At 40.5% G+C, this 26,543-nt stretch overlaps 1 protein-coding gene across 6 annotated transcripts in view; it reads right to left on the bottom strand.

The window, feature by feature from the left end:
• Positions 1-26,543, bottom strand: part of RAPH1 (Ras association (RalGDS/AF-6) and pleckstrin homology domains 1) — an 85,101-nt gene that overhangs the window by 40,545 nt on the left and 18,013 nt on the right. For all 6 annotated transcript variants that reach the window (XM_060194073.1, XM_060194077.1, XM_060194078.1 and 3 more), the window contains exons 2-4: positions 13,974-14,093; positions 9,899-10,004; positions 7,683-8,188 (exon numbers count right to left, since the gene is read on the bottom strand). In XM_060194073.1, coding sequence (XP_060050056.1) covers positions 7,683-8,188; positions 9,899-10,004; positions 13,974-14,093 — 732 coding nt within the window. The remainder of the gene's footprint in view (positions 1-7,682; positions 8,189-9,898; positions 10,005-13,973; positions 14,094-26,543) is intronic.

The raw sequence follows: 26,543 nt of genomic DNA, 5'->3' as shown, positions 1-26,543 counted from the left end.
AAAAAACAAACACAACAACTATCTTTTACATTTTATAGTCCCTATTAGATTAAAAAAAAACACAAGTTTGGGAGTCAGGCGGTAGCGCACATGGTGGTGCAAAGCTCAAGGACTGGAGTAAGGATCCCGGTTCTAGCCCCCGGCTCCCCACCTGCAGGGGCGTCGCTTCACAAGCAGTGAAGCAGGTCTGCAGGTGTCTGTCTTTCTCTCCCCCTCTCTGTCTTCCTCTCCTCTCTCCACTTCTCTCTATCCTATCCAACAACAATGATGACATCAATAACAACAATAATAATAACCATAACAATAAAACAAGGGCAACAAAAGGGAATAAATAAATATTTAAAAAACAAAACACGAGTTTATTTCTACTTGTATTCAATAAAGGAACTAGATTTCCACAACACCAACAAGATAGTAAACAAAAACAAAATAAAACTAAAACCTTAGTAAAGATATCTTTTAATTTCTTTAGAAGACAAGCAGAACAGATTTTCTTAGAAACAAAAGAAAACGCATACAAGCCACGTTGACTAGGGCTGTATGTCTGAGAGGTGCCTGTTACTTTGCCCCTGGCTTTCACGGAATCTCCAGCCCTTTTTTTAACCCGATAACTATTCCTTCTGATGTTAAAATCCCTAAGCAGTAAAATCTGAAATTAAACACCAAGTTTAATTGGATCAATTGCAGTGATATATAGCAATTTAGTCATCAGATCTATAAGAGAAAGGTAGCTGTTGCAAAAAGCTTCTAAACCATGTAGGGCTCTTAAAAGTTTTGAGAAAATCCTGTACTGTCAACCAGTTAGTACTTCTGAGCAAAAGGCTGTTCAGTAGCTTTCAAATGTGTTTCTACTTTTAAAAATATAGTTTAAAGTCTTTTTAAATTTTTTTTTTAATTTAGTGGATAGAGACAGAGGGAAATAGAGAGGGGAATGGGGGGGGGGAGAGAAAGACATACTTGCAGCCTTACTTCACCACTTACGAAGCTTTCCTCCTGCTGGAAGGGCCCAGGGACTTAAACCCGGGTCCTTGTGCACTGCAGTATGTGTGCTTAACCAGGTGCGCCACTGCCTGGCACCTTAAAAATACATTTTCATGCCTGTAATTCCAGATGTAGATGAATCATAACCTTTTAGCAATAAACATTTTTATATAAAATTGATAATATTCAATTGTCATTTAAATTTGCAAATTGATGTCTACTGAGAAACAGTGTTTCTGCAGTTAATATGAGAAAGTACCACGGTGATTCCAACATCAAATCACTTCACTGGGGAAATGCTGATTTATAGGACTGTCAGTGTCATAGGGGAAATGTTTCCACATTTCCGCAAGGCGGGTGTCAATGTACCTCATTGTCCACCAAAGCTCTGTCTCCCCCCATAGCCCACTAGATCTCCTACATAAATTTTACTTGTATAAACTCAGCAAATGAATAGTCCTAACAGATTTCTTCAGGATACTAATCATAGTTCTCCTTTTTTTTTTTTTTAGACACAGAGAGGTAGAGAGTAAGAGACCACAGCAGCAAGCAAGGCCTAGCTTGAACCTGGGTTGCATACATGACAAGCTACACTAAGTGAGCAGTCCTCTATGATTCATTGGGATGTTAATTTGCTTTTATGTGTCAACATTCTGTAATATCTAGGGAATCCTTTTTAACTGCCAGCTTCATCTTATTTGGGAGGCATGCATCATAGTTCTGAGAACTGTGCATTCAAGTTTCTCAATTATCTGACCCTACTTTAATTTCTTCTTTTACAGAATACTGCTTTCTACAAAAAAGGATGCTGGTGGGGGGCTGGGTGGTGGTGTACCTGGTTGAGCATATATGTCACAATACACAAGGACCCCGGTTCAAGTCCCCGGTCCCCACCTGCAGGGGGAGAGCTTCATGAGTGGTGAAGCAGGGCTGCAGGTGTCTCTCTCTATCACCCCTTCCCTCTCAATTTCTGGCTCTCTCTTTCCAATAAATAAAGAAAAAAAATTTTAAAGGATGCTGGTGAGTAAGTATAAATGAGATAGCACATGTGAACTACCTGGAAACACAAAATATCAACATCATCACACAAAAAAGGGCAAACTCTACATAACCACTGTGCTTTTTAAATATATATTATTATTATTTACCAGAACACTGTTCAGCTCTGGGTATGGTGCTGAACCTGGGATTGTGAGGCCTGAGGCATGAGAGTCTCTCTGCATAACCATTATGCTGTCTTCCCCTGCCCAGAAAGGCAAGCTCTTATGTGAAAGTACATTTTGATTTATCTTGTTGGCTTTCTGAAAGCAAGGAAGCGAACAGATGAGCCGTGGCACTGTCTTATTTTCAGCTGGGCAGTTTACCCATATTCCAAAGACAAAGAGCACCAATCTCAAAGTGATTTTTCTTAACTGGTACTTGCATCACTAAACTGAAGTTTAGTTCTAACCCTGACGGCATGTGGAAGGACCATGGACAGCCCAAGGGAAACTCCATGCCAGGTGGAGCCATGCTATGGCATGTCCCCATTTCTTTTTTTTGTCTCTTCCTCTCTCAAAAATAATGGAGAAAAAAAAAAAGATTGGCCTGGGATGGCTTTCACTGTAGTATTTCACATGCACAAGTTCTAGGTTCATACCACACCAATGCAAAAAACAAAACAAAAAAGAAGGGAAGGAAGGAAGGAAGGAAAGATACATTGTTGACAAGTTTTAGAAAGCCGTGAGGAAAGGTGTCAGATATGAGAGCTGACATTACAGCTGACATGGCAGTATTTTTCAAAAAGGACCTTAAGAGAATATCACAAGTATTCATACACAAAGTAGAATGGCCTAGAAGAATGGCCATGATCTACCTGGGATTTTCTTTTCTTTAAAATCTTTTTTTTTTAAATTTATCTATTATTGGATAGATAGATAAAGAGAAATTGGGAGGGATGGAGAGCTAGAGAGGAAGAGAGACAGAGAAACACCTGCAGCCTGCAGCCCTGCTTCACCACCTGCTTTCCCGCTACTGGTGGTGACCAGGGGTTTGAACCTGGGTCTTTGTGCACTTCAATGTGTACGCTTAACCAGGTGCACTATCGCCTGGCCCCCTACTTGTGATTTTCTTTTTACTCTCTTTCTAATCCAACAGCAAAGTGTGTTGACTTGGCCTTCAATATATACGTTGCACCTCATTTTCTCCCCTACATATATGTGTGTGTGTGTGTGTGTGTATGTATTACATGAACTTTCAAGAAAAAAAAAGTAGCTTCTTTAAAAAAAAAAAAGTTTATTAATTGGATAGACAGAGAAATTGAGAAAGGTAGGACAGAGAAGGAGAGATAGAGATACCTGCAGCACTGCACTCCCCAGACAATACCTTAAGCCCACCTGCATATTACCTGTTAGCTCAGGCAAAAATTAGTAAAGTCATAGGCCCCTTGGAATATACGTAAAATAGACTTCCTAACTTTTTCCATAAATGGAGACCCCAAATCTCATCTGCAATATTCTTACCTTTAGGTTCCTGATTATTATACAATTTGCTCTGCTTTATATCTTAATGCTTTTCAGTCACCAGTTGCAGTTGCTACCATGACTCCAACCTGACTTCCCTGGACAGATGACCTCACCAATGAGTCCTGGAGCCCCACCTCTCCAGAGTCCTGCCACTCCAGGGAAAGAGACAGGCTGGGAATATGGATCGACCTGCCAATACCCATGTCCAGCAGAGAAACAACTACAAAAGCCAGACCTTTTACCTTTTGCACCCCATAATGAATCTGGGTCCATGCTTCCAGAGGGATAAAGAAAAGGAAAATGTAGTCCAGGAGATGGCACAGTGGATAAAATATTGAACTCTCAAGTGTGAGGTCCTGATTGCAATCCCTGGCAGCACATGTACCAGAGTGATGTCTGGTTCTTTCTATCTCCTGCTATCATTCTTCAAAAATAAGTAAATAAAAATCTTAAAAAAAAAAAAAGAATAGGAAAGATTCCAATGGAGGGAATGGGATATGGAACTCTGGTAGTGGGAACTGCATCCCTCTTAGCCAACAGACTTGTCAATCATTATTAAATCAATTAAAAAGAAAAAGAAAATAACAGAGAAAAATGGAGAGGGGAGGGGAAGACAGAGAGGGGAGAGAAAGATAGACACCTGCAGACCTGCTTCACTGCCTGTGAAGCGACTCCCCTGCAGGTGGCTCGAACTGGGTTCCTTCCGCCTGTCCTTGCGCTTTGTGCCACCTGCACTTAACCCTCTGCGCTAGCGGCTGACTCACAGGACTTCAGTTTAAACCAGTTCTATTTGAGCTACCTACTAGCCATTCAAATAGAGATAACTGTTAGAGGAAGGTTCATAAATCCAGGGGCTCAAGACAGTATAATGGTTATGCACCACACCTGAAGCTCTGAAGTCCCAAGTTCAACCCCTAGGACCACCATATACTAGAGCTGAGCAGTGCTCTGGTCTCCCTCTCCCCATCTCTCTCATTAAAATAAGAAACAAGATAAATGAACAAAAACTTGGGCTTCTCAACTTTAGCGAGACATGGGATCTGATGATTCTTTGGGCACTGCCCCAATGTGGCAGATGTTTGACAACACCCTGGCCTCTACCCACTAGATGTCACTAGTGCCCTCTCCTAACTGGTCACCATGACTATGTGGTCACCAGACATTGCTGAATGCCCACCATGGGGAAGAAAATAGCTCCCAGTTGAGAAGAACTTTCAAGGGGTTAAAAATTATGTTTTAAATATACAAAATAAGGTACTAAATTACGGGCACTGTCAGAACATATGAATGGAATCAGAAAAGAAATAAGTCCAGAGAGAAAAGTTAACTGATGGCTGTACCTTGGGGTGCCAAGAACAAGTCCATGGACGTAAGAAGACTAAAGTAGCTCCCTTTTCAAATCTCACAAGAAAAGCTTTTGTTTAAGACCAACTATGATGTAATTTTGGAAGCAGATGGGAACCAACTCCTCCAGTCAAGGCAAAGCTGAATACTAAGTCAGCACCAGAGAAAAGTACTCCAGTGTACATGGGATTAACTTAAAAATCTCCAGGAGCAGCACAAGTGCAAATGAGACTAAACGTAGGAGGGCTAGTTGAGAGTGTATTTGAGAAAACAGTTAACTCCCAGATTCCCACCTTTATGGATCCCCAGCAGTGACTTGGATTCAGAGTCATATTCACTCACAGAACCCAAGAGGCCGAGTGCTGGCAGGTGTTGCGCTGAATTCTGCACAAAGACAAATGTAGTTTCCGAGCATGCAAGCATGAGGCTTACTATCAGGAGGAGTCCAGAGAGCCCCCTTAAGGATGTTTCTGAACCCACCACTGCAAGGGAAAGAGGTTATGTGGCGAAGGACAAAAAGGACCCAGGATTTTGGAAACTTCATGCTCACAGGAACCTATAGTAATTGTGAGAGTCAATGACTACTGGCCTCGGGTTCCTCAGGACACTGATAAGACTTAACAAGCTGTGCACCAGGAATCAAGGTCAAGGGGCAGGAGATTTTTTTTTCTTCTTTTTTTGATGGTGGTGTTAACAAGTCTTAGGATTATTTGGTTCTTTAAATAAAAAAAAAAAAGCCTAACTAAATGTCTTCAAGCTGTATTAAGTGTATGTGGGGGAAATTGTGACATATGGGTTTAGGAATCTAGTAAACTTGTCTCCATTATCTAAACTGAATTAGGGCCACCGACTAGATTCAGAAAAAAGTATATTGAAGAAAGTTCAAGGTTTGTTAAAACATTCTTTTGCCAGTCTCCGCAAGGTCTAAGGACAGGCTGGATTAAGATGTAAACTGCTTTCTATGACGCATTCCTAGTTTACTCACCAATCCTCATACTGGAATCTTACATTAAACATCACACAACTGAATACTGGTGTCCTTGTTCTTACTACCTCCAGATGCCATTTGAAATGTCTGCCGAGGACTTTCCACCTTACTTTTCTACTGTTTAGTTGTTTTTTCTTAATATATTTTTTATTCTTGGGTAGAGACAGATATTGAGAGGGGGACGGGAGATAGTAAGAGACACCTGTAGCCCTGCTTCATCACAAATGAAGCTTTTCCTCACAGGTGGGGACCAGGGGCTTGAACCTGGGTCCATATGCACTGTAATGTGCAGTCAACCAGGTGCGGCACCGCCTGGCCCCATTCAATTTTTTACAATGAGTTTATTTTACAAGTGGAAAGGTGCACAATGTTTTGTTTCTAACCTGTCTTCATTCAACCTGACCCAATTCAAAATAATGACTGGAAAAGAACGTTTACATACACATAACATTTCACAAGAAAAACATCCCTCGTTAAAATAAAAATGCTCTCTTTCCAACAAGTAAGCCAAAAGACATAAGTGACACATACTAAGTAGCTGGTACTAAATATAATTACCGGGTATCATAAAGTAGAAATCAGCTTTCAAATCTGTAGGATATAGCGTAAATATCACTTAAATAAGCTTCATTTTGAATAAATAAAAGGTTTTCCTTTTGGGGCCAGGTGGTGGCGCACCTGGTTGAGCATACATGTTACAATGTGCAAGGTCCCAGGTTCAAGCCCTTGGTCCCCACCTGCAGGGGGAAAACTTCAGTGTGGTGAAGCAGGGTTGCAGGTGTCTCTCTGTCTCTCTCTCCCTCTCTATCTCCCCCCTCCATTTTGATTTTTGGCTGTCTCTATCCAATAAATAAATAAAGATAATAAGAAAAAAATTACAAAAAAAAATAAAAAATAAAAAAAAGGTTTTCCTTTTGATTGCTGTAGCTTGCTTTCTTTACAAACAATAAAACTCAAGTTTATTTCTAAAACATGATCATATTTCATCTATGTTCCATAGTACTTGGGGGAAAAAAAACTAAACATCTGGGAACTTGGGAGTGTATCAAGAGATATTAACAGGCAGAAATTAATCTAATGAAATAAATCAGTGGAGGAAAGAGAACAGGTGTACATTATACATTTTCCTGCAACTTCTTAAACAGCATTTTATAAAATCCTACTTACTTTATTATGAATTCATGCCTTCCCACTACCTCATTACATACAGAAAGAAATATTATGTTTTAAGTATTTATCCATGTGTTTTTTATCACTTTTGTTTCTCTGAACCACTCTATGAGAAGGTGGACCACCAGCTGCTAAGCTTCATTCCACTTATGAGAAATTGGTGGACAAACACCCCATTAATCGGTCTACGGGTACTGAGTGGCAAGGGAAAGACCTGGGCCAACGTTGCTTGCACTTTTCTGAACACTACATGATTCAAGCTTTGTGAAACTCAAATGGATAAACACCAAAGACTAGAATCTTGGAGAATTACAAAGAGGGCACAACTGTTTTCTTAAGTTGCTGTTTTATAAAAGCAAGCGTTAAAAAACAATTATCATCAGCTTACTGGTTATAGTAGTTTCGGAGGATGTCATCAAGTATGAACTACATTTCAGGTTTCTTAATCATGAGAAAAAATTATATTAATTTAAGGTCTTCAAATAATCACAAGAAGAAAGAAAATCTTTGTGACACTACCATACCTGGCAATATTTTTCCTCTGCAGTCTTATTTTAAAACTTAGCTCAGAGATATCTTTGACAGGCATTAAATGTAGAAAAAAAGTGAACGGATGACTTAATACTACGTTGTAAAAACATTTCCTCTTTAATACTAAAATACCAGAAAAAAAAAAACAAGTTCCATCTATTTACCTCAGTAATCGTCTGCCCCTGATGTGTCAAATCCAGTTCCTGTGGGCGCATGACTTTATCAATTTCCAAAGAGTCCATGCTGGAGGCTGCAGAAGTGACGCTGGAACGAGAAGAGTTACTTATAGAGCGAACTTCGGCATCACTCACTGTGCCTGCAGATGCTGTTCTTCTGTGCTGATTAGCTACTGCAGGCTTGGTAGCTTCCAGCAGAGACTGCTGAGCAGCCTCGTCCATGCTCAGGGAGGCCTGTTCTAGTTGTGCTGTGATATCATCCAGGGAATAGTTGGCATGTGAAGGCTTAGTTATCTTATTAGAAGAAGAAGACAATCCTTTCAAGGTGCCGTGTTTTGATGCGTGTCGGCTGGAAGGTACTTTCTGTGCGGCTTTTGTTTCTGTGACTTGACGCTTACTATTTCCTGCACCAATACTGTTGAGCTCCTGTTCAATAGAGCAAAGATCGGCCATCAGGGCATCCAGGTCCACCGCTTCTCCCTGATTCAAAGCTTCTGCAATGAACACACAATACGTCAGTTATACATCTTACTATACACTTGGAGGTGAATCTAGGGGGGGAAAGGAAGAACAATTCATTCTATCAAAATATTTCTAATTTTGTTTGCTTTCAATTCCAAAAGAATTATTTTGTTATTTTATTTTATTTTGCCTTCAGGGTTATTGCTGGGGCTTGGTGCCTGCACTATCAATCCACTGCTCCTGGAGGTCATTTTTCCCATTTTGTTGCCCTTGTTGTTGGATAGGACATAGAGAAATAGAGAGAAGAGAGGAAGACAGGGGGCAGAGAAAGATAGACACCTGCAGACCTGCTTCACTGCCTGTGAAGCGACCCCACTGCAGGTGGGGAGCCAGAGGTTCGAACCGGGATCCTTATGCCGGTCCTTGAACTTTGTGCCATGTGCACTTAACCTGCTGCACTACCACTCGGCCCCCCAAAAGAATTTTAAATATTTATTTTCCCTTTTGTTTCCCTTGTTGTTTTTTTATTGTTGTTGTAGTTATTATTGTTGTTATTGATGTCATCATTGTTAGATAGGACATAGAGAAATGGAGAGAGGAGGGGAAGACAGAGAGGAGGAGAGAAAGATAGACACCTGCAGACCTGCTTCACTGCCTGTGAAGCAACTCACCTGCAGGTGGGGAGCTGGTGGCTTGAACTGGGATCCTTACGCCAGTCCTTGTGCTTGGCGCCATGTGCGCTTAACCTGCTGCACTACCGCTTGACTTCCCCCCAAAAAGAATTTTTTAAAATAATTTTATTTTTTATTGAATAGAGGCAGAGATATTGAGAGGGACAAGGGAGACAGAAAGGGAGAGAAAGAGAGACACTTGTAGCACTGCTTCTCCACTCATGAAGCTGACTCCCTACAGTGGAGAGCAGGGGCTTGAACCAGGGCCCCTGTGCACTGTAATGTGTGCACTCTACTAGGTGCACCAGAGCCCACTCCATATATATATATATATATATGCTACTTTTAATATTTACTGTAAATCAGACAAAAATAAAAGTATGAGTTAAAAGACTAAGAATCAGCAAAAATCTTTTACTGTTCTAGTTGTGACATCTGTCATGCACATTTTACCAACGTTGTTAATACAGTGTCCTAGTCAAGCTATGAATAATAAAGTGGCACAAAAATCATGTAGAGCCTAAAAAAAGTTTTAGAACGGATTGGCAACTCCAAAGACTATGAAGTTGACGAGGTAAAATCTACTAAATAAATGCCAGAGGAGGTGACTGACTAGTTACTGCCACATAATTTCCCTTGACTTTAATGTCACAAAAACAATACAATTAAGCTGGCTGTGTGGTCTGGGTATAGACTATTTCACCACCCCAGGCCGCCTCCCTCTCACTCCCCCCCTTAGACAGGGGGACACACAGCAAGGGAGAGAGGGAGTCACACCATAGCAAGGGAGCTTCCTTTAGCACCTGGTCCTGGGGCTTGAACTTGGGTGGCTCAAATGACCAGGTCTGCCTGTCTAGGGAGCAATAGCTGGCCCTTTATCATGTAATTATTAACATCTCAATTAGAAAGTTACTTTCGTATGCTTCAGTTTGCTTTTTCTAGAATACTAATTTAATGAATAATAAAATGCACAAGGTAAGAACTCAAGTTTATACTATACTGAAGTGTAGCTGTATTACTCCCACATTACATAACTTAACAGTCTTTATTTCATTTCCAATTACAGCTTACCATTCAAGTTGTATATAGAGAAGCGATAAGAAAAATTGGCCATGTTTGTTTCTTGGCGAAGAGGAGCTCTTTTCACTGGTTCCATGGGCTTGTCAGAATCCAAACTCTTTAAAAAGAAAGTTCAGCAAGTCATATTGAATTAAGGCTTCAGTTATATAAAAAAAGAAGGTATCTTTTATGATTAAGTGAATTGTCATAATATAGCCGTTAGTAAAATCAAAGATTGCATTATTAAGAAAAGATACTTGTTTTTTAGGTCACCTAGGTAATGGTTTTTCAGTTTTAGATAAATGCTGAATATATGTGGAACTCCTAACTTAGGGTAAACACCTTCTCAAATACATCAAGAGTAGCATAACAGATAACATTATTTTGGAAATTCATTATAAAATGAATTAGGTATATGTTATAAGTAAGTAAGCTAATAAACAGAAATGATCTTTCTATAAGGAGATTTATTTTTGGCTCAAGCTCAATGATAGACTACCTTCTGTTTTTTCCCAATTTTATCTTGATGGAGTATTCTGTAACCCTGCCTGCAGCAAATCTAGAATTATACTGCATTTTAGGGCAGGGAATGTTGAAGCTATCTCGCCATCTTTTTGAGTAAACTTCTTTTTTCTCCATAATAAGGTAAATTAAGATGTCTATAACAGAGAAACTCAGGAAGTCGATAGTTATTTAGTAACTAAGCAAACTTATAATAGGGCAGTGCTTTAGAACTTAATTTCTATCTATAATGTTCTAATGAATTTCAAGTCAAAAAAAGAATACTGGGCAGTTTAATAGAATTGTGAGAGCAGTGCAGAATGCTCTTTTCCAAACTCATCTGTTTCAAGATAAAGAACAATCAACTCAGACAGTATCCACCACTATATAAAGTTATATGAATAAGATACAAAACCGGGAGTCGGGTGGTAGCGCAGCGGGTTAAGCGCAGGTGATGTGAAGCGCAAAGACTGGCATAAGGATCCCGGATTGGGCCTCCGTCTCCCCAACTGCAGGGGCGTCGCTTCACGGGTGGTGAAGCAGGTCTGCGGGTGTCTATCTTTCTCTCTCCCCTTCTCTGTCTTCCCCTCCTCCCTCCATTTCTTTCTGTCCTATCCAACAACGACATCAATAACAACAACAATAAAACAACAAGGGCAACAAAAGGGAATAAATAAATATTTTAAAATTTTATTTATATATATATATAAAAAAAGAAGATACAAAACTATCCCATGCTGTCATTTCAAAGCTTCACATGATAGAAAATTGTCCTTTAACCTCAAACTGAATTCTGCTGTTACAATTTAAATCCTAATACTTCTCTCAGTAGAAGTGGGTAACAGGTACAAATGTTTTCTGTACAATAACCTGAATGTAAGTAAGGATATGTTAAAGGAAAACCTACTTGCTAGCTTCAATAAAGCTGTAATTATACTCATGGTGCTTGGGCAACAAGAAAGCAGTAAGAAATATCCCTTATGCTAAGAAAATAATAATATACTGGGAACATTTTGAACATAAACTAAACTAATGAAAAAAAAAGAAAGAAAACAAAACAGGAAATTGAGGTTGTAGCCACTAATGTAGAACATAATTTTTTTTTTAAATTAATTTCTAGTGTTAAAAAGAAAACTTGTTGGGCCAGTGAAATCACTCACCTGGATAGTTCATCTGCTCTGCCATAAATGTGACCCCAGTTTCAACCCAGCCTCCCATTGGAGGAAACTTCAGTGCCATGGTATCTTTCTCTCCCCCCCCCCCTACCTACCTGTGAAAGCTCAGAGTGGTAAAGCCCCATGAAAGACAAAATAAAAAATAAAAATAAAAATAAATAAACAGCAACTTGTTAACTGTGGATCAAATTTCATAATGGCCTTAATCTCTAATCTCTTTAACACTTTCTCTCTAAAGATAGCCAGTCCTCTTGCTGAGTAGCTCCTTGTGTTTATGTCAGAGAATTTAAAGAATCGGGACTGAACTATGTAAGGCACCAAGCCAGCAGAACTGGCGTCTACAGTGGGTTTGCATGGAGTTCAGTTCCCCCTACATCAGCTGGGTTGATATGTGTCTACCTTTTTTTCTTCTTAGCGCCCATTCAAGTATGAAAAATAAAACCTGTGGCCATTAAAGGAAATCACATGTTAGTCCTTACGTATTTACCTTCCTACTTTATTCACACATCCTACCTTATTTATTTCCTCTACTTGCTTCCCATTACCCTTTTCTCCTTAGCACAGAACTATAGTCTAGTCATCATCTCTATAGTCAGGTAACTTTTTTTTTTTTTTTCCTTAAGGGTTACTGCTGGGGCTTGGTGCCTGCACTATGAATCCGCTGCTCCTGGGAACTTTTTTTTCCCCCTTTTGTTGCCCTTGTTGTTTAATGTTGTTGTAGTTATTGCTGTTGTTGGATAGGATGGAGAGAAGTGGAGAGAGAGGGGGAGAGAAAGAGAGACACCTGCAGACCTGCTTCACCACTTGTGAAGTGACCCCCCCCCCTTCGGGTGGGGAGCCGGGGGCTCGAACCGGATTCTTACACCAGTCCTTGTACTTTGTGCCATGTGCGCTTAACCCACGGCGCTACTGATTGACTCCCAGTCAGATAACTTTTAAAAGTCAATAGGGTTACACTGAAATAATAAAAGGAATTAATACAAGAAAAGGGGGGGGGGCGTGGGTAGCTCAGTAGGAGAACACGTCTTATATGTATTAGGTCCTGGGTTCAATCCCTGAAGGGCACCCTCCCACTCTCTCTAAAAGACAAAAGTTCTTCCTCACAACAAATGTCATTCCTCCTGACTGGAAATGAAGGTGATGATGCTTACGAAAAATCTCAGAAAGCATTTTCCTCCGATAGGAACACAGAGACAGACAAAGGGAGAGAAACTTGATCACCAGAGCAGTCTCCAGAGATAAAGCACTTCTCATTTGGTGTCTATCTCTCTCAAGCTGTCTTAGATAAACATTTGAACACCACTTCTTAATGGTACAGTCAGAGCATGCCCTTTGATTCTAAAAAGTGTACTGGTTTAGAGAATAAAGTTATTCTTTTGTTGCCGCTACTGCTGTGGTTTTCACACCCATGTGATTCTACCACTCTGGGTAAACTCTCCTTTTCTCTCTTTCAGTATCAGACAGGGGCAGGCAGAGAAGGAGAAGAGAGAGGCAGAGAGAGGAGAGAGATCAGAGTATCACTTCTCTGCTCAGGAAGTTTCCCCTGGGCATGTTGTTCCCATAAAGTGCCTAGGACTTGAACCCTGGTGTGCAGTCTACCAGGGGAGTCATCTTTCCACCCACTTGCTCTGTACCTTACTTCCCCACCAGCAGTTCCTACAAAATTCAAAGCCGTGCTTCCTTTCTTTTTTTTTAATTTATATTTTTATTTATTTGCTATTGAATAGAGACTGAGAAAAACTGAGAGGGGAGGGGGTGATAAAGGGGGAGAGAGACAGAGAGATACCTGCAACCCTGCTTCACCACTCATGAAGCTTTCCCCCTGCAGGTGGGGGACCAGAAGCTTGAACCTAAGGTCATACTTTTTTTTAAATGTAAAATCCAATAAAACACAATGGAAAAGTTTTTCCATGGGGGCTGGTGAAGCAGTGTTGCAGGTGTCTCTTTGTCTCTCTCCCTCTAGCCGGACCCCCTCCCCCAATTTCTCTCTGTCCTATCAATTAAACTGGCGATACTTTGAACACTTTCCCTTCCTAGGAATATGTATAACCAGTATTCATACCCTCACACAGTACGTTTTTGGCTCACTTGTCCTCCAGTTTTGCTTCATTTCTTTCTTGTTTATTTACTCAAATTGAGGCTAATACTGATTTACAATATGCTGTGTTAGGGGCTGCAGCTTCACATTTCTTCAATGTTTGTTGATAGCACACCCACTACCAACTACCAATATCCCTTCAACATAGTCACTGCCCCCCAGCGCCTTTAGCAACCTTAGTATACTCCCTCTCTGGAAACTTGTTTGGAGAGAAAAATCCAAGGATTTGCTTTGGTTTGGCTTTGTCCCCTTGTGCTGTGTTGTTTCTTTATACACCACATACCTCACCCAGTTCTTTAGCACTACTTCTAACCTGAGTGAGTTTGTCTAGCTCCCCTAGCCAGGCTCCAAACATTTTGTCCAGGTCCTGATCTTCCTTGTCACTGTCTTCCTCAGCACCATGGTCAACTTCTTCATCTGACAGCTGCTCCATCTGAAATACAATGTGGAAAATGAACAGTTATCTAGTTGAACTTGGAGAGTTACACCATCTATGTTTTGATATATTATCACTCTCTGGAGTTAAAGTCAGGACTGTATTATATAAAGGGAAATTAGGAGTTATTAATGGAAATGGGGCCGGCAAATGAGCAGAAGTGAGCAATTAAGTCTCACCACATTTTTAGAAAACTATGAAAGAAGAATGAAGTGTATCAGCTTATGAACAGAATCACAAGCTAAACTAATTTAAAATCTTCAGAGAAACCATAGTCAATAGAGAATTTTACAATTTCTTCCCTAATGAATCCTGTAATACCCAGACACCTGAAAATAATTTCAGAAAGTATTTTACTCAATAATTAAAAAAGAAAACAAAACCCGATGACTAGAAACAAACATGTATCTTACAAAGTCAGTCTAACATACATTTCAAGGAAGGCAGCAAAAATATCTAGTTATCTGCTGAATTAATTCCTATCCTACTCTCCTTTTCTACCCTGCATTTCTTATCGCCTTACTTCCCCATCTACCAAATCCAAGAAACTTGAATTGAAATAAAAACTTTAGAAAAGTAGAGACTTTAAATTCCTATGCAAATATACTCTATGTGGTGACTTTTCCAGTAAAATTTCCTTAAAAGATGAAATATTTTCTTTATTTCCATTAGCAAAATGTGTCACCTGACATGGAGCTTGTGTATCATTTTGTGAAGGGTGTAAAAGGGCACATAAATATACTTAAAGTAAGATTAACCCGCATACAATGTTTCTATAGTGATGGCCCTTTGAATCTTTAGTATAACTTTAACATAGGCCCAATTTGTTTCACTACAAATCCTTTCCATTCAACTTGGTGCAGTGCCTAGCAAAATTCTAGGGCACAGAGACTATGTGTCATCACTTTCATCCTCTTGATTCACAATTCTGAAATAAGATTTTATTCCTGTGTATTGAGGCGATATTTGGAATACAATCTGTCAATTGATCTGAACAGTTTCCACTGATTACAGCTATTCTTATTTAAAACAAACAAAAACCACAGATGTGTTACACCTCTAAGTCAGCAAACAAATCTCTCTCTGATTCTTAAGTGTGGTTATGAAACACACAAGAAATCTAATTATTTGATTAGATAATCATCAGAAAGCTAAATTTTGCACCTTATTTGACTATAGAAAAATTTGTAGAAAGGGTCAAATGATTTTAGAAAATCAAACTTAGGGGGGTCGGACGGTGGCGCAGTGGGTTAAGCGCATGTGGTGCAAAGGGCAAGGACCGGCGTAAGGATCCCAGTTCGAGCCCCCGGCTCCCCACCTGCAGGGGAGTCGCTTCACAGGCGGTAAAGCAGGTCTGCAGGTGTCTATCTTTCTCACCCCCTCTCTGTCTTCCCCTCCTCTCTCCATTTCTCTCTGTCTTATCCAACAACAAGCGACATCAACAATGGTAATAATGATAGCCACAGCGAGGCTACAACAACAAGGGCAACAAAAGGGGGAAAAATGGCCTCCAGGAGCGGTGGATTCATGGTGCAGGCACCAAGCCCAGCAATAACCCTGGAGGAAAGAAAAAAAAATTAAAAAAAAAGAAAAAAAAGAAAATCAAACTTAAAGATGTGAAAAGTTATCCTATGTAATCATTATAATGATTTTTATTAACCATAATATCACACAGGATCATAATCAACAGATCTCCCACAGAAAGTAGTAATTTCCATTTCTTAATTTCACTACTCTAAGTTTGTATCAATCGAGGCATGGTATCTTGGTTAAGAGAAGAATGGTTCAACTAGTGAATCAACTTATAAATTTTACCCTACAGAAATCTGGCATTTAGGGTAGGGGGTAGATAGCACAAAGACCAAAAGACCAAAGACCCAGGTTCAATTCCCCGCACCACCATAAACCAGAGCTAAGCAGTGCTGGGATTAAAAAGAAAAATCAATTTGGCTTTTCTAATTCAGTGTTATATCTAAATTTTTTATTCACTGCTGACTTATCTATAGATCAGTCTCAACAGAAGTCTGATGTACTTAAGTTACTTTTGTCTATGAAAAACCTAAAAATGTTGGTGTGAAGACAAGATTCACCTGACCAAGTCAATTACTTACTCAAATAGCAATTGCTAGTTTGAAAACACCTGGAGCAGCTAATACCCAGTATTACAATGAACGCCACTAACCAACAAAAGCTGAGAATGATAATAATCAATGTGTTCCCCGCCTCCATCTCAAAACAGCACACACTGGAATAAGCCAGAGGCTAAAATATTCGAGGACGATTTGCATGTCGGGAAGGTCTCTTCTGAGCATACACTGTTAATTACTACACTGGGTGGAACAGTGGGAATGTATCTTGACAGAGCAAACACAAAAGACTTCAACATGAATGCATATTAAGTGGAGATAAACGGAACTAACATCTCCACATCAAACTCTGGTATGGTTTTGGGAGTTCTCTTATTTTACTCACTCAATAGTTCCCCCCCCCCCTTTTAAAACTCTTTAAATATTGTCATTAATGGTTTTAAAAAAAATCAAGATTACTATACATTCAAGTAGAGAAAAAATACAACCACGGAACAGTAGCACAAAATCATGAGATAATATGGAAGTTGTAAAGCAACAAGGGAGCGTTTATCAGTGTCAGGATCCCTTCTTCAGCACACAGCAGTCACTCCTCCCTCACCACTGTGGCCCCAGGCTTCACTTTGAGATTTCACTCCAAAATGCGTTTTCATTTTTTTATGTCCCTTTATGTTTCAACAGCTCTCTCAGAAAGAGGCTTTTTAAAAACACCTCATACACTGCTTCAATTTGACAACTTCTAAAGAAAAGTATATCTGGGTGGTGGCACACCTGGCTGAGCACACATGTTACAATGCACAAGGACCCGGGTTCGAGCCCCCGCTCCCCACCTGCAGGGGGAATCCAGCTTTGTGAGTGGTGAAGCAGTGTTGCAGGTGTCTCTCTGTCTCTCTCCCTCTCTGTCTCCCCTTTCCCTCTCGATTGGCTCTCTATCTGTTAATAAAAATTTTTAAAAAAGAAAAGCATATCCTAGAGTAGGGGGTTCTGAGGACATCAAGGAGTGCCCCCCAACTGTGCATGATACAACTCTGGCAGAATAAAGCACAGAGGAAGGAAACCCAAGTCAGACAAAAGAAACAATTCAGGGAAAAAAAAAAACTGTTAAATTTAGCAAGGCACAAAAAGAGGAAGGGGATCTATGAAAAGGAAGAGGGAGGATGTCGTAGCAAATGAAAAGGAGACGGAGAAAGGACACAGCATATTGCTAGATAAAGTGAGGATTGTGAGGGATGGAGTGCCATTGACTGCTCTGAATTAAGGTTAGGAAGTCTCTTTTAGCACACAAATGACCTACAACTTTTTAACACAGACCCTTTAGTTCAGTTGTGAACTGAATGCTATCGTTTGCCAACCATCCAAATGGAAACTGGGAATTCAATAAACTAGCTGAATTTCAAAATATTACCTACACCGTGCAGGCAGTAACAGTTCCCTCAGATTTTATCTTTTAATTTTGTTGGTCTTTTTGGGCAGTTGTTGACACTGATGAACATTTAGAAAAATATTATTAAATGTACAAACTGTTTTCCTGGTAAATTGTTGCACAATTCTATTTAGTAAATTATTTAAAAAAACATTTTATGCTTATTTATTTACTTAGTAGAGAGAAATGAAGGGAGAAGGGACGTTAGAGAGAGAGAACTGCAGCCCTGTTTCAATCTCTGTGAAGCTTCTCCCCCCTGCAGGTGGAACCCAGGGCCTAGAACCTGAATATGGTAACGAGAGCTTCACACAGTGAACACCACCTGCGACCTGTTCAACAAAGTCTGATCTTAAGTTATTTTAGTTTCATTATTCACACTCTTGGGTAGAAATTACATTTTATAAGGGTGGGTTAAGTGCACATGGCACAAAGTACAAGGACCGGCCTAAGGATCCAGGTTCGTGCCCCCGGCTCCCCACCTGCGGGGGGGCGGGGGGTCGTCGCTTCACAGATGGTGAAGCAGGTCTGCAAGTGTCTGTCTTTCTCTCCCCCTCCTCTCTTCATTTCTGCCTTATCCAACAACAATGACATCAATAACAACAGTAATAATAACCACAACAACGATAAAACAACAAGGGCAACAAAAGGGAAAAATTAGTCTCCAGGAGCAGTGGATTCGTGGTGCAGGCACCAAGCCCCAGTGATAACCCTGGAAGCAAAAAAAAAAAAAAATTACATTTTATATAGGTAGCTTAGTTTGGGATACAATATGAAGTTAAATTGACTTTTCCCAAAAAATTAAAATTTCCATCATTGGTTATTATCTATGTACTTATATTCTATACACATACCATGCTACTTGTCTGAGAACCCCTCGCCATCCTGTACCTATTCTTAAGTAATGTCTTATTATAACTTGTTATTAATGTAGAAAGTCAAAACTTGCTTTTTGTGCGTTCATCACTCAACTCTTCTTCATAGGCTAGTAGTCTTCGAGGGAAACGGTGCAAGTTCTGCATAGGATCTGACACTTCAAAATACTTTGGTTACAATAAGCAGTACACGAATTACTGTGCAGGATAAAAAAGTAAAGAAATTCTTCTCTGACTTTAAAGACTTTAATTCTAACTGGGGGAAAGAGCTGGTAAACACAGAGATACCTTGACTGACAAATTCTCTAAAAGTTCCTGCCTGTTGTTGGCCTGTCCTGTACAAGAAGGGAATGTAAAGGAAGCTACATTCTCCTACGTGCTGAGAGGGATAAAGGAGGAAGCACACTGAAGGCTCTGTAGGAGCAAGTCTGATACACAGGTACAGGAGAACTTACAGTGCCTGGTCCTCTGGGAGTGAGCTGACACCTATGACCAAGTTTTATAAAGTTTCCAGAGGGAACTGAACCTCCCTAATAAACAGCAGAGGTATTTATTATGTATATCATGCCTATGTGAGACCCTGGTGCTTCATTAGAATAAGGAATAGAAAAAAGCAGAGAGGATATGAGGAAGAAATCAGTACTGAAAACAATTATGTGAATTAGTCATTTGAAATTCAGAAATAAAGGAAGAAATAAACTGAATGCATCTGTATGAAATAAAAGATGCAGTTTAACAACTCCTTTTAAAAGTGCGTGCTTATTTCTCCAACATGTTCTAAAAGAAAAGTTGACAAGCTGCAAAGAAAAGTATATCCGATTGGCGTATCGCACCAAAGTAAAAGACTCAGGGGTGGGTGGGTGGGGAGAATACAGGTCCAAGAAGGATGACAGAGGACCTAGTGGGGGTTGTATTGTTATATGGGAAACTGGGGAAGGTTATGCATGCACAAACTATTGTATTTACTGTTGAATGTAAAAAATTAATTCCCCAATGAAAAAATTAAAAAAAAGAAAAGAAAAGTATATCCGGGTGGTGGCGTCGTACCTGGCTGAGCACACGTTACAATGCACAAGGTTTATATTATGTGGTTTTTATTATGCACAGTATGTTACCTTTCCTAAACTGGATTTCCCTGGCCATTTCAGTTAATATTTTTAACTTTTTTTTGGTCATTATAAAATTAGCTTTAATTCAAATAAAAGTTTAACATCTTTGAAAAAGTCTCCCATAATTGTTTACCTGAACTAAAATGCAAGCATTTCTAACCTTTCAACGAAGAAACCTGGTACATTATAGAAAATAAATAAATAAAAGTTGGCTAACATGTTTAGGAAGTTAAAATTCAATTCTAAATCAAAAGCCAATATTTGATCAAATATTAAGGCTTCAAGATAAAATGGTTTTAAAAGATTTTCTAAGAAAAAAAATGCTTTAAAATTTTTGTTACTGAACACATTATGTTGACACAAGACAGAGAAAGATCAATACCAAATGATCTCATAGGTGGAACTTAATAAAGGACAGGCAGGGAGGACACAGGTGAAACTTGGCTGGGTGTGGTGTACTTGATCAAAGCAAAGGACTCTGGGGAAGAAGACAGAGACAGGCTGTAGGGACACTGGGGGGTCCTGGTGTATCTCCTAGACCCAATCAATGGGAGGTGAGAGGCTGGGTCTGTGTTGAAGACTACCATAAGCCATTGACCCTTTATCAAAATTAATTTTTTTAATTACTGAAAGTGAGAACGAAGGGAGTTCAACACTTGTGTCTTGAGTTATTCATTAATATATACTCTGACCTCTAGAGACAGGAAGTGACATGGCTGAACCACAAAGTCAAACTGTTGGCTGTCTGTTTCACCTCTACTAAATGTGAAACTCCTAGGAAAGACTTTCATGACACACACCAATCCATTCAATACAGCCCTCACCCCAATCCACTTAACTGAGAGTCCCAGTCCTAAACTTTATCACAAAGCAACACATCAGCACCAGTGCCAGACGACTCAACTATTTTTCTCACTCCTGTCCTCTTCATTTTGATGATCACTATCTTGATCTACACTGTATCGCCCTCAGACTACCCTAGCAGCTTCCTAGCTGACCTAGCTTTACTATCACTTATCCTCCTTGAAGTCTCTTTCATGTCCCAATTCCGCTCAATCACTGATCCACAAGGCATGCCCAAGAAGACATTGTATACACCAACTCTGAATGATTTCAGATACTCTAACTTACTCTTTACTTTTCAATCAACCTAAATAAATTTAAAGAAAAAAAGTCATGCGATTTTAAAATTGGAGTATTAGGCAGGCATTATAATAGTATATAGAGTTCAGGTGTGCACTCTGGGAAAACCACCACGTACCTTCCCTTTGTCCTAATTCACCTGGGCCTCAGTCGTACTGAGGTATCTCAACCTGTCAAAGGAGCGATGAGAACACAGTTTTCCTCCTGCTACCCAAGTCCCAAAGGAATAACAGTAAATACTAAACAAAAAGGGAAGGAAAAAAAAAAAGAACATCTCATAAAAACCCAGAGAAGGGCTGGTGAAATAGCTTGGGGGGGATAATGCTGTGGGTGGCCTAGGTTTGAGCCCCGCCCCTGCTGCACTGAAGGAAGTTTTTGTTCCGTGGTCTCTTTCACCCTTTTTTTCTTCTCTCTCTCTATCTAAAAGGGTAATAATAATAAAAATAAGTAAAGGCACTAAGAGACTTCATGTGGAGAACACATCAAATATCAGGAATTATGGCAAAATTTTGAAAGTTGTAACAGCTCAAAGCAAGCATTTTCTGTCAACAGCTATCCAACATTGACTCAGGCACATACTGTGTCCCAAACACTTTATAGAAACTCACAGCAGGGGGCTGGGTGGTGGTTTTCCCCGTTAAGTGCACACACTGTCATGTGCTAGAACCCAGGTTTGATCCCCTGTTCCCCGCCTGCAGGGATGAGGCTTTGTGAGCAGTGAAGACTCTCTTTCCCTCTCTCAATTTGTCTTATTAAATAAAACAGAAAGGGGGGGGAGGGAAAAAAATGGGATATTGGGAGCAGTGAATTCACAGTGCTGGCACTGAGCCCCAGTGATAATCCTGGTGGCAAAAAAAGAAAGAGAAACAAAACTCAGGACAGTTATAAATATGACAATGATCCTACTAACATTCTATTAGCTTGCTTGCCCTTCCTCTGTTCCCCCTTCCCTTCCCTTCCCTTCCCTTCCCTTCCCTTCCCTTCCCTTCCCTTCCCTTCCCTTCCCTTCCCTTCCCTTCCCTTCCCTTCCCTTCCCTTCCCTTCCCTTCCCTTCCCTTCCCTTCCCTTCCCTTCCCTTCCCTTCCCTTCCCTTCCCTTCCCTTCCCTTCCCTTCCCTTCCCTTCCCTTCCCTTCCTTCCTTCCTTCCTTCCTTCCCAGAGCATTGCTTAACTCTAGCATGTGGTGGTAGGGAGGGTGGTAGGGGATTAAACCTGGGAGCTTCAGACATGAAAGTCTCTTTGCATAACCATTATGCTATCTTCAAATACTATTAACATTCTATAAAAGGGCAAGAAATAGATTAAGTAATACAAACAAACCCAAACAAACCTAGGCCAATGACAAATGCAGTGGTAATTAAATTAGGGTTGTGGTGGGGCCAAGCGGTGATGCACCAGGTTAAGCACACACATTAGTTTGCAAGGACCGGGGTTAGAGCCCTTGGTCCTCATGTGCAGGAGGAAAACTTTTTGAGTGATGAAGCAGGACTGCAGATGTCTCTCCTCCTCTCCCCTCTAAATTTCTCTCTGTCTCTATCCAGTAATAAAAATAAATAAATAATAATATTGAAACAAAGAATTTAATCCTAAATTAGGGTTGTGGAAAGTGGCCAAGTAGCTTCCTTAGAGTGAGCAGAGGCCTACCTGAGCAGTGATACTTAGACTGATACAAGAGGATTCAAGAGTTTCACCAGGGAGGATGTGTGCCTTGTCGGTGGCCAGAGTTCAGGTCTTGGCATCACATGGGAGGAGGCGCTAGAACATGGGGAACGCCAGTGTGGCAGTGCCTCCCTGCTTCTCTGAGGGAAAAAAGCATCCTCCAGGAGCAGTGAAATCACTCTTTGACCATGCCCTGGTGCTGTCAAAAGGATAAACTGAGGCAAGAATGACAAGAGAGAATCAGACACACTTAGATCAGAGACAAAGAGCATCCCAGGTAGGGGAGATTCAAGTTCGACCTCTCATGGCAGAGGTCTATTCTGATGTGAAAAGAGGGCCAGCTCAGGGCAAAGATTTGGAAACCAAGAGTTTGGGCCCTATTAAACCATTTCCGGCAGAAGCCTGCAACAGAGGGAATCATTTCCCAAAGCAGGAAGGTCACAGGAAAAATGGGGCAGGGGTACTCAGTAGGGTAGCAGCTGACACCCTCCCAGGCTGGCACAAGTGGGTTATTTTGGCATTTGCTTCCGTGGTAAGGAAACTAGGGGGAAAAAAAAAAGGCCTGGAAGGAAAGCCTTCAGGGGTCAGGTGGCCAATATAAACACCAGCTGGTGGCCAGATGTAAACAACAGTGGTGGAGCATGAGAATAAAGGATAAATCCCAGCAAAAAAACACTGAATTTTCTCTAAGTTTACTTTGGAATTAGTAATGACATTGTACAGCCTGTGAATACTATGCATTTGTATTATATCTTCTTTTCATTTTTTCCTTTCTTTTTGCTTCCCAATAGTCGGCTGTTTTATATTATTATTATATTTTAATTTCCTAATTGGGGGATTAATGGTTTACAGTCGACAGTAAATACAATAGTTTGTACATGCATAACATTTCCCAGTTTCCCCCACTAGGTCCTCATTATATCTTATTTTCTTGTTTTTAATTGCCACCAGTGTTATTGCTGGGGCTAGGTGCTGGCTAATGCCTCACCACCTGGTCCCCCCCCCCCTTTTTTTTTTCAAACCTTATTACCTTTATTTATTGGATAGAAATAGCCATAAAACGAGGGTGAAAGGGAGATAGAGAGGGAGAGAGACAGAGAGACACCTGCAGCCCTGAAGCTTTCCCTCTGCAGGTGGGGATCAGGGGCTTGAACCTGGGTCCCTGCACACTGTAATGTGAGCACTCAACTAGGTGTGCCACTGCCTGCCCCCCCCCAAGTTTTTTTAAAGTTTAAGTTCTGTGTGAGTTACGAGTTAGCTACAATGCTGTCTGTGTAAGCCCAGGAACTTTGTACCTCTCTCCAACATTTACAGCTTATCAGCCTGGTAACTTGTGAACTTGCCTTATCATTCTCCACACCCAGCTAGGTGCAAGCAGGTGGAGAGAGACCAGCTGGTTTTCATTTTTCACCCCAGGATCTATTACCAAGTACCAAATTCTTTCTTGATTTGTATTTCAACTTCTTCTTCAAATATTTCTAATTTCACATGATTCAAAGCTAGAAACATTTTTTTTTTGTCTCCAGAGTTATTGCTGGGGCTAGGTTCCTGCACCACGAATCCACTGCTCCTGGAGGGCTCCCCCCTTTTGTTGCCTTTGTTGTTTTATCGTTGTTGTGGTTATTATTATTGTTGTTGTTATTAATGCCGTTGTTGGATAGAACACAGAGAAATGGAGACAGGAGGGGAAGACGGGGAGAGAAAGAGACACTTGCAGACCTGCTTCACCATTTGTAAAGCGACCCCTCCTGCAGGTGGGGAGCCAGAGGCTCAAACCTGGATCCTTACGCCTGTCCTTGTGCTTCGCGCCACCTGTGCTTAACCTGCTGCGCTACCGCCTGACCCCTGATGCATTTTTTAAAGAACCAAACCAAACCAAACCAAACCAAAAAAGAAAAAAAAACAAACCCTCACTTGGATAGTGGGCTGCTTTGCCAGGTGTGCTCCCAATTTGAGTTAAGTCCCCACCAGAATAAAGGAGCTTTTGGCACTGTGGTCTCTTTCACTCTCTCTGTCTCTATTAAGAATTTAATAAAAATTTAAAAATATTAGCCAATTAATCTGATTATCAATAGATATCATTTCAAGTTTATTTCCCTATCAAGCGAGGAATAGTTTAGACATCAAGGAAACTCCATGTACTTCAACTTGCAATGCTTCAGCAGAATGTGTAATATTTCTATAATGCTACATGTTTTGGGGGATGTGTATAAGTAATCTGACTCACTGTGTAGAAAAAACTTTTTTTTAATGAGTATTGGTTAGGGTTCCTGTATGTGACAGAAATCCCAGACTAGTTTTAAGCAAAGAATCTACTCAAATTCAACACATTTATCAATCAACTCAACTTCCTTTTATCTTCTTTCTAAAGCCTCGCCTCCTTAATCTAAAAATTGTTCTGTCATGCACCCTGCTATGTTTTAATTTCTCTAAATTTGCTCAGTCCCTCAAAGAAGCTACTCCTAATTTCTGCATCTGTAAACACCAAATTCCACATAGCTCTTTAAATAATTTTTTTTTTTTTTTAGAGTTAACCAGAATTCTAAATAGAAGCTCAGCTTGAGAAACCAAGCGATGGTGCACCTGGTTGAGCGCTCACATTACAGTGCACAAGGACACAGGTTCAAGACCCCTGGTCCCCACCTGCAGGGGGGGATGACATTTCACGAGTGGCGAAGCAGAGCTGCAGGTGTCTCTGTCTCTCCCTCTCTCTATCTACCCCTTGTCTCAATTTCTCTGTCTCAAGCTTGGGGAGAAATTACCAGTAAACCCCATATATATTCCTCCCTCCACCTTAGCATATCTTTGTTTTTTGTTTGTTTTCTAGCAGGAGCCAGAAATGCTACTGGAGGTGGCTCGTTCCTGTCCAGTCACCAATGGACAGAAATAAAATTTAATAGAAGTTGCTATGGGAAAAAAAAAGAATGGAGTCTTTTAAAGTTACTGAAATGTTCTGAATCCGCTGGTAAGAGATGCTAAATGGTGTGGTCTGGGAGGTGGCGCAGTGGATAAAGCGCTGGACTCTCAAGCGTGAGGTCCTGAGTTCAAGCCCTGGCAGCACATGGACCAGAGTGATGTCTGGTTCTTTCTCTCCTCCTATCTTTCTCATCAATAAATAAATAAAATCTTTAAAAAAAAAAAAAGAGATGCTAAATGGTAAGAGCTGCGAAAACTTTTCTTTTTTAACTTTATTTATTAAAAGGAAACACTGACAAAACAATAGGATAAGGGGGGTACAATTCCACATAATTCCCACCACCAGAACTCCGTATCCCTTCCTCTCCCCCGATAGCTTTCCTATTCTTTAACCCTCTGGGAGTATAGAGTGAAAACTTTTCTAACAATGTAGTGAAAATTCTGTTTAACAAGAACTCGAAGAAGCAAAAGTTTCATTTTTAATATTTATTTTATTTTTTAATATTTATTTATTTTCCCTTTTGTTGCCCTTGTTTTTTTATTGTTGTAGTTATTATTGTTGTTGTTGATGATGTCGTTGTTAGGACAGAGAGAAATGGAGAGAGGAGGGGAAGACAGAAGGGGGAGAGAAAGACACCCAAAGACCTGCTTCACCGTTTGTGAAGTGACTCCCCTGCAGGTGGGGAGCCAGGGGCTCCAACCGGATCCTCACGCTGGTCCCTGTGCTTCCCACCACATGCGCTCAACCCACTGCACCACGGCCTGACTCCCAAAGGTTACATTTTTATGCCCTAAGTTTGAATTAGTAATAGAACTTTCATTATCCTATATCACTGAAAAAGTTCCTTCTTTTTTATCTTTTCAAAGTTGGCAGTAATTTATGTAACTAAAACAAATGACTACCATGGATTATACATATTTTGTGATGAATAAAAAACAGTAACAATGATGTATCAACCAACATTTTTCACTCTTAAGCATAGTATGTTTAAACTCTAACCTCCCATTCAGAGCCCACCCAAGAACTCTCATGTGGGAGTTGGGTGGTAGCGCAGCGGGTTAAGCACACTTGGCACAAAGCACAAGAACTGGCGATAAGAATCCCGGTTCGAGCCCCCGGCTCCACCTGGAGGGGAGTCGCTTCATAGGCAGTGAAGCAGGTCTGCAGGTGTCTATGTTTCTCTCCTCCTCTCTGTCTTCCCCTCCTCTCTCATTTCTCTCTGTCCTATCCAACAACAA

Source organism: Erinaceus europaeus, chromosome 7, assembly GCF_950295315.1.
Source record: "Erinaceus europaeus chromosome 7, mEriEur2.1, whole genome shotgun sequence".
NCBI classification, from domain to species: Eukaryota; Metazoa; Chordata; class Mammalia; order Eulipotyphla; family Erinaceidae; genus Erinaceus; species Erinaceus europaeus.
Note: the sequence above shows the minus strand (reverse complement) of the source record. Positions and strands in the feature narration are given on the sequence as shown.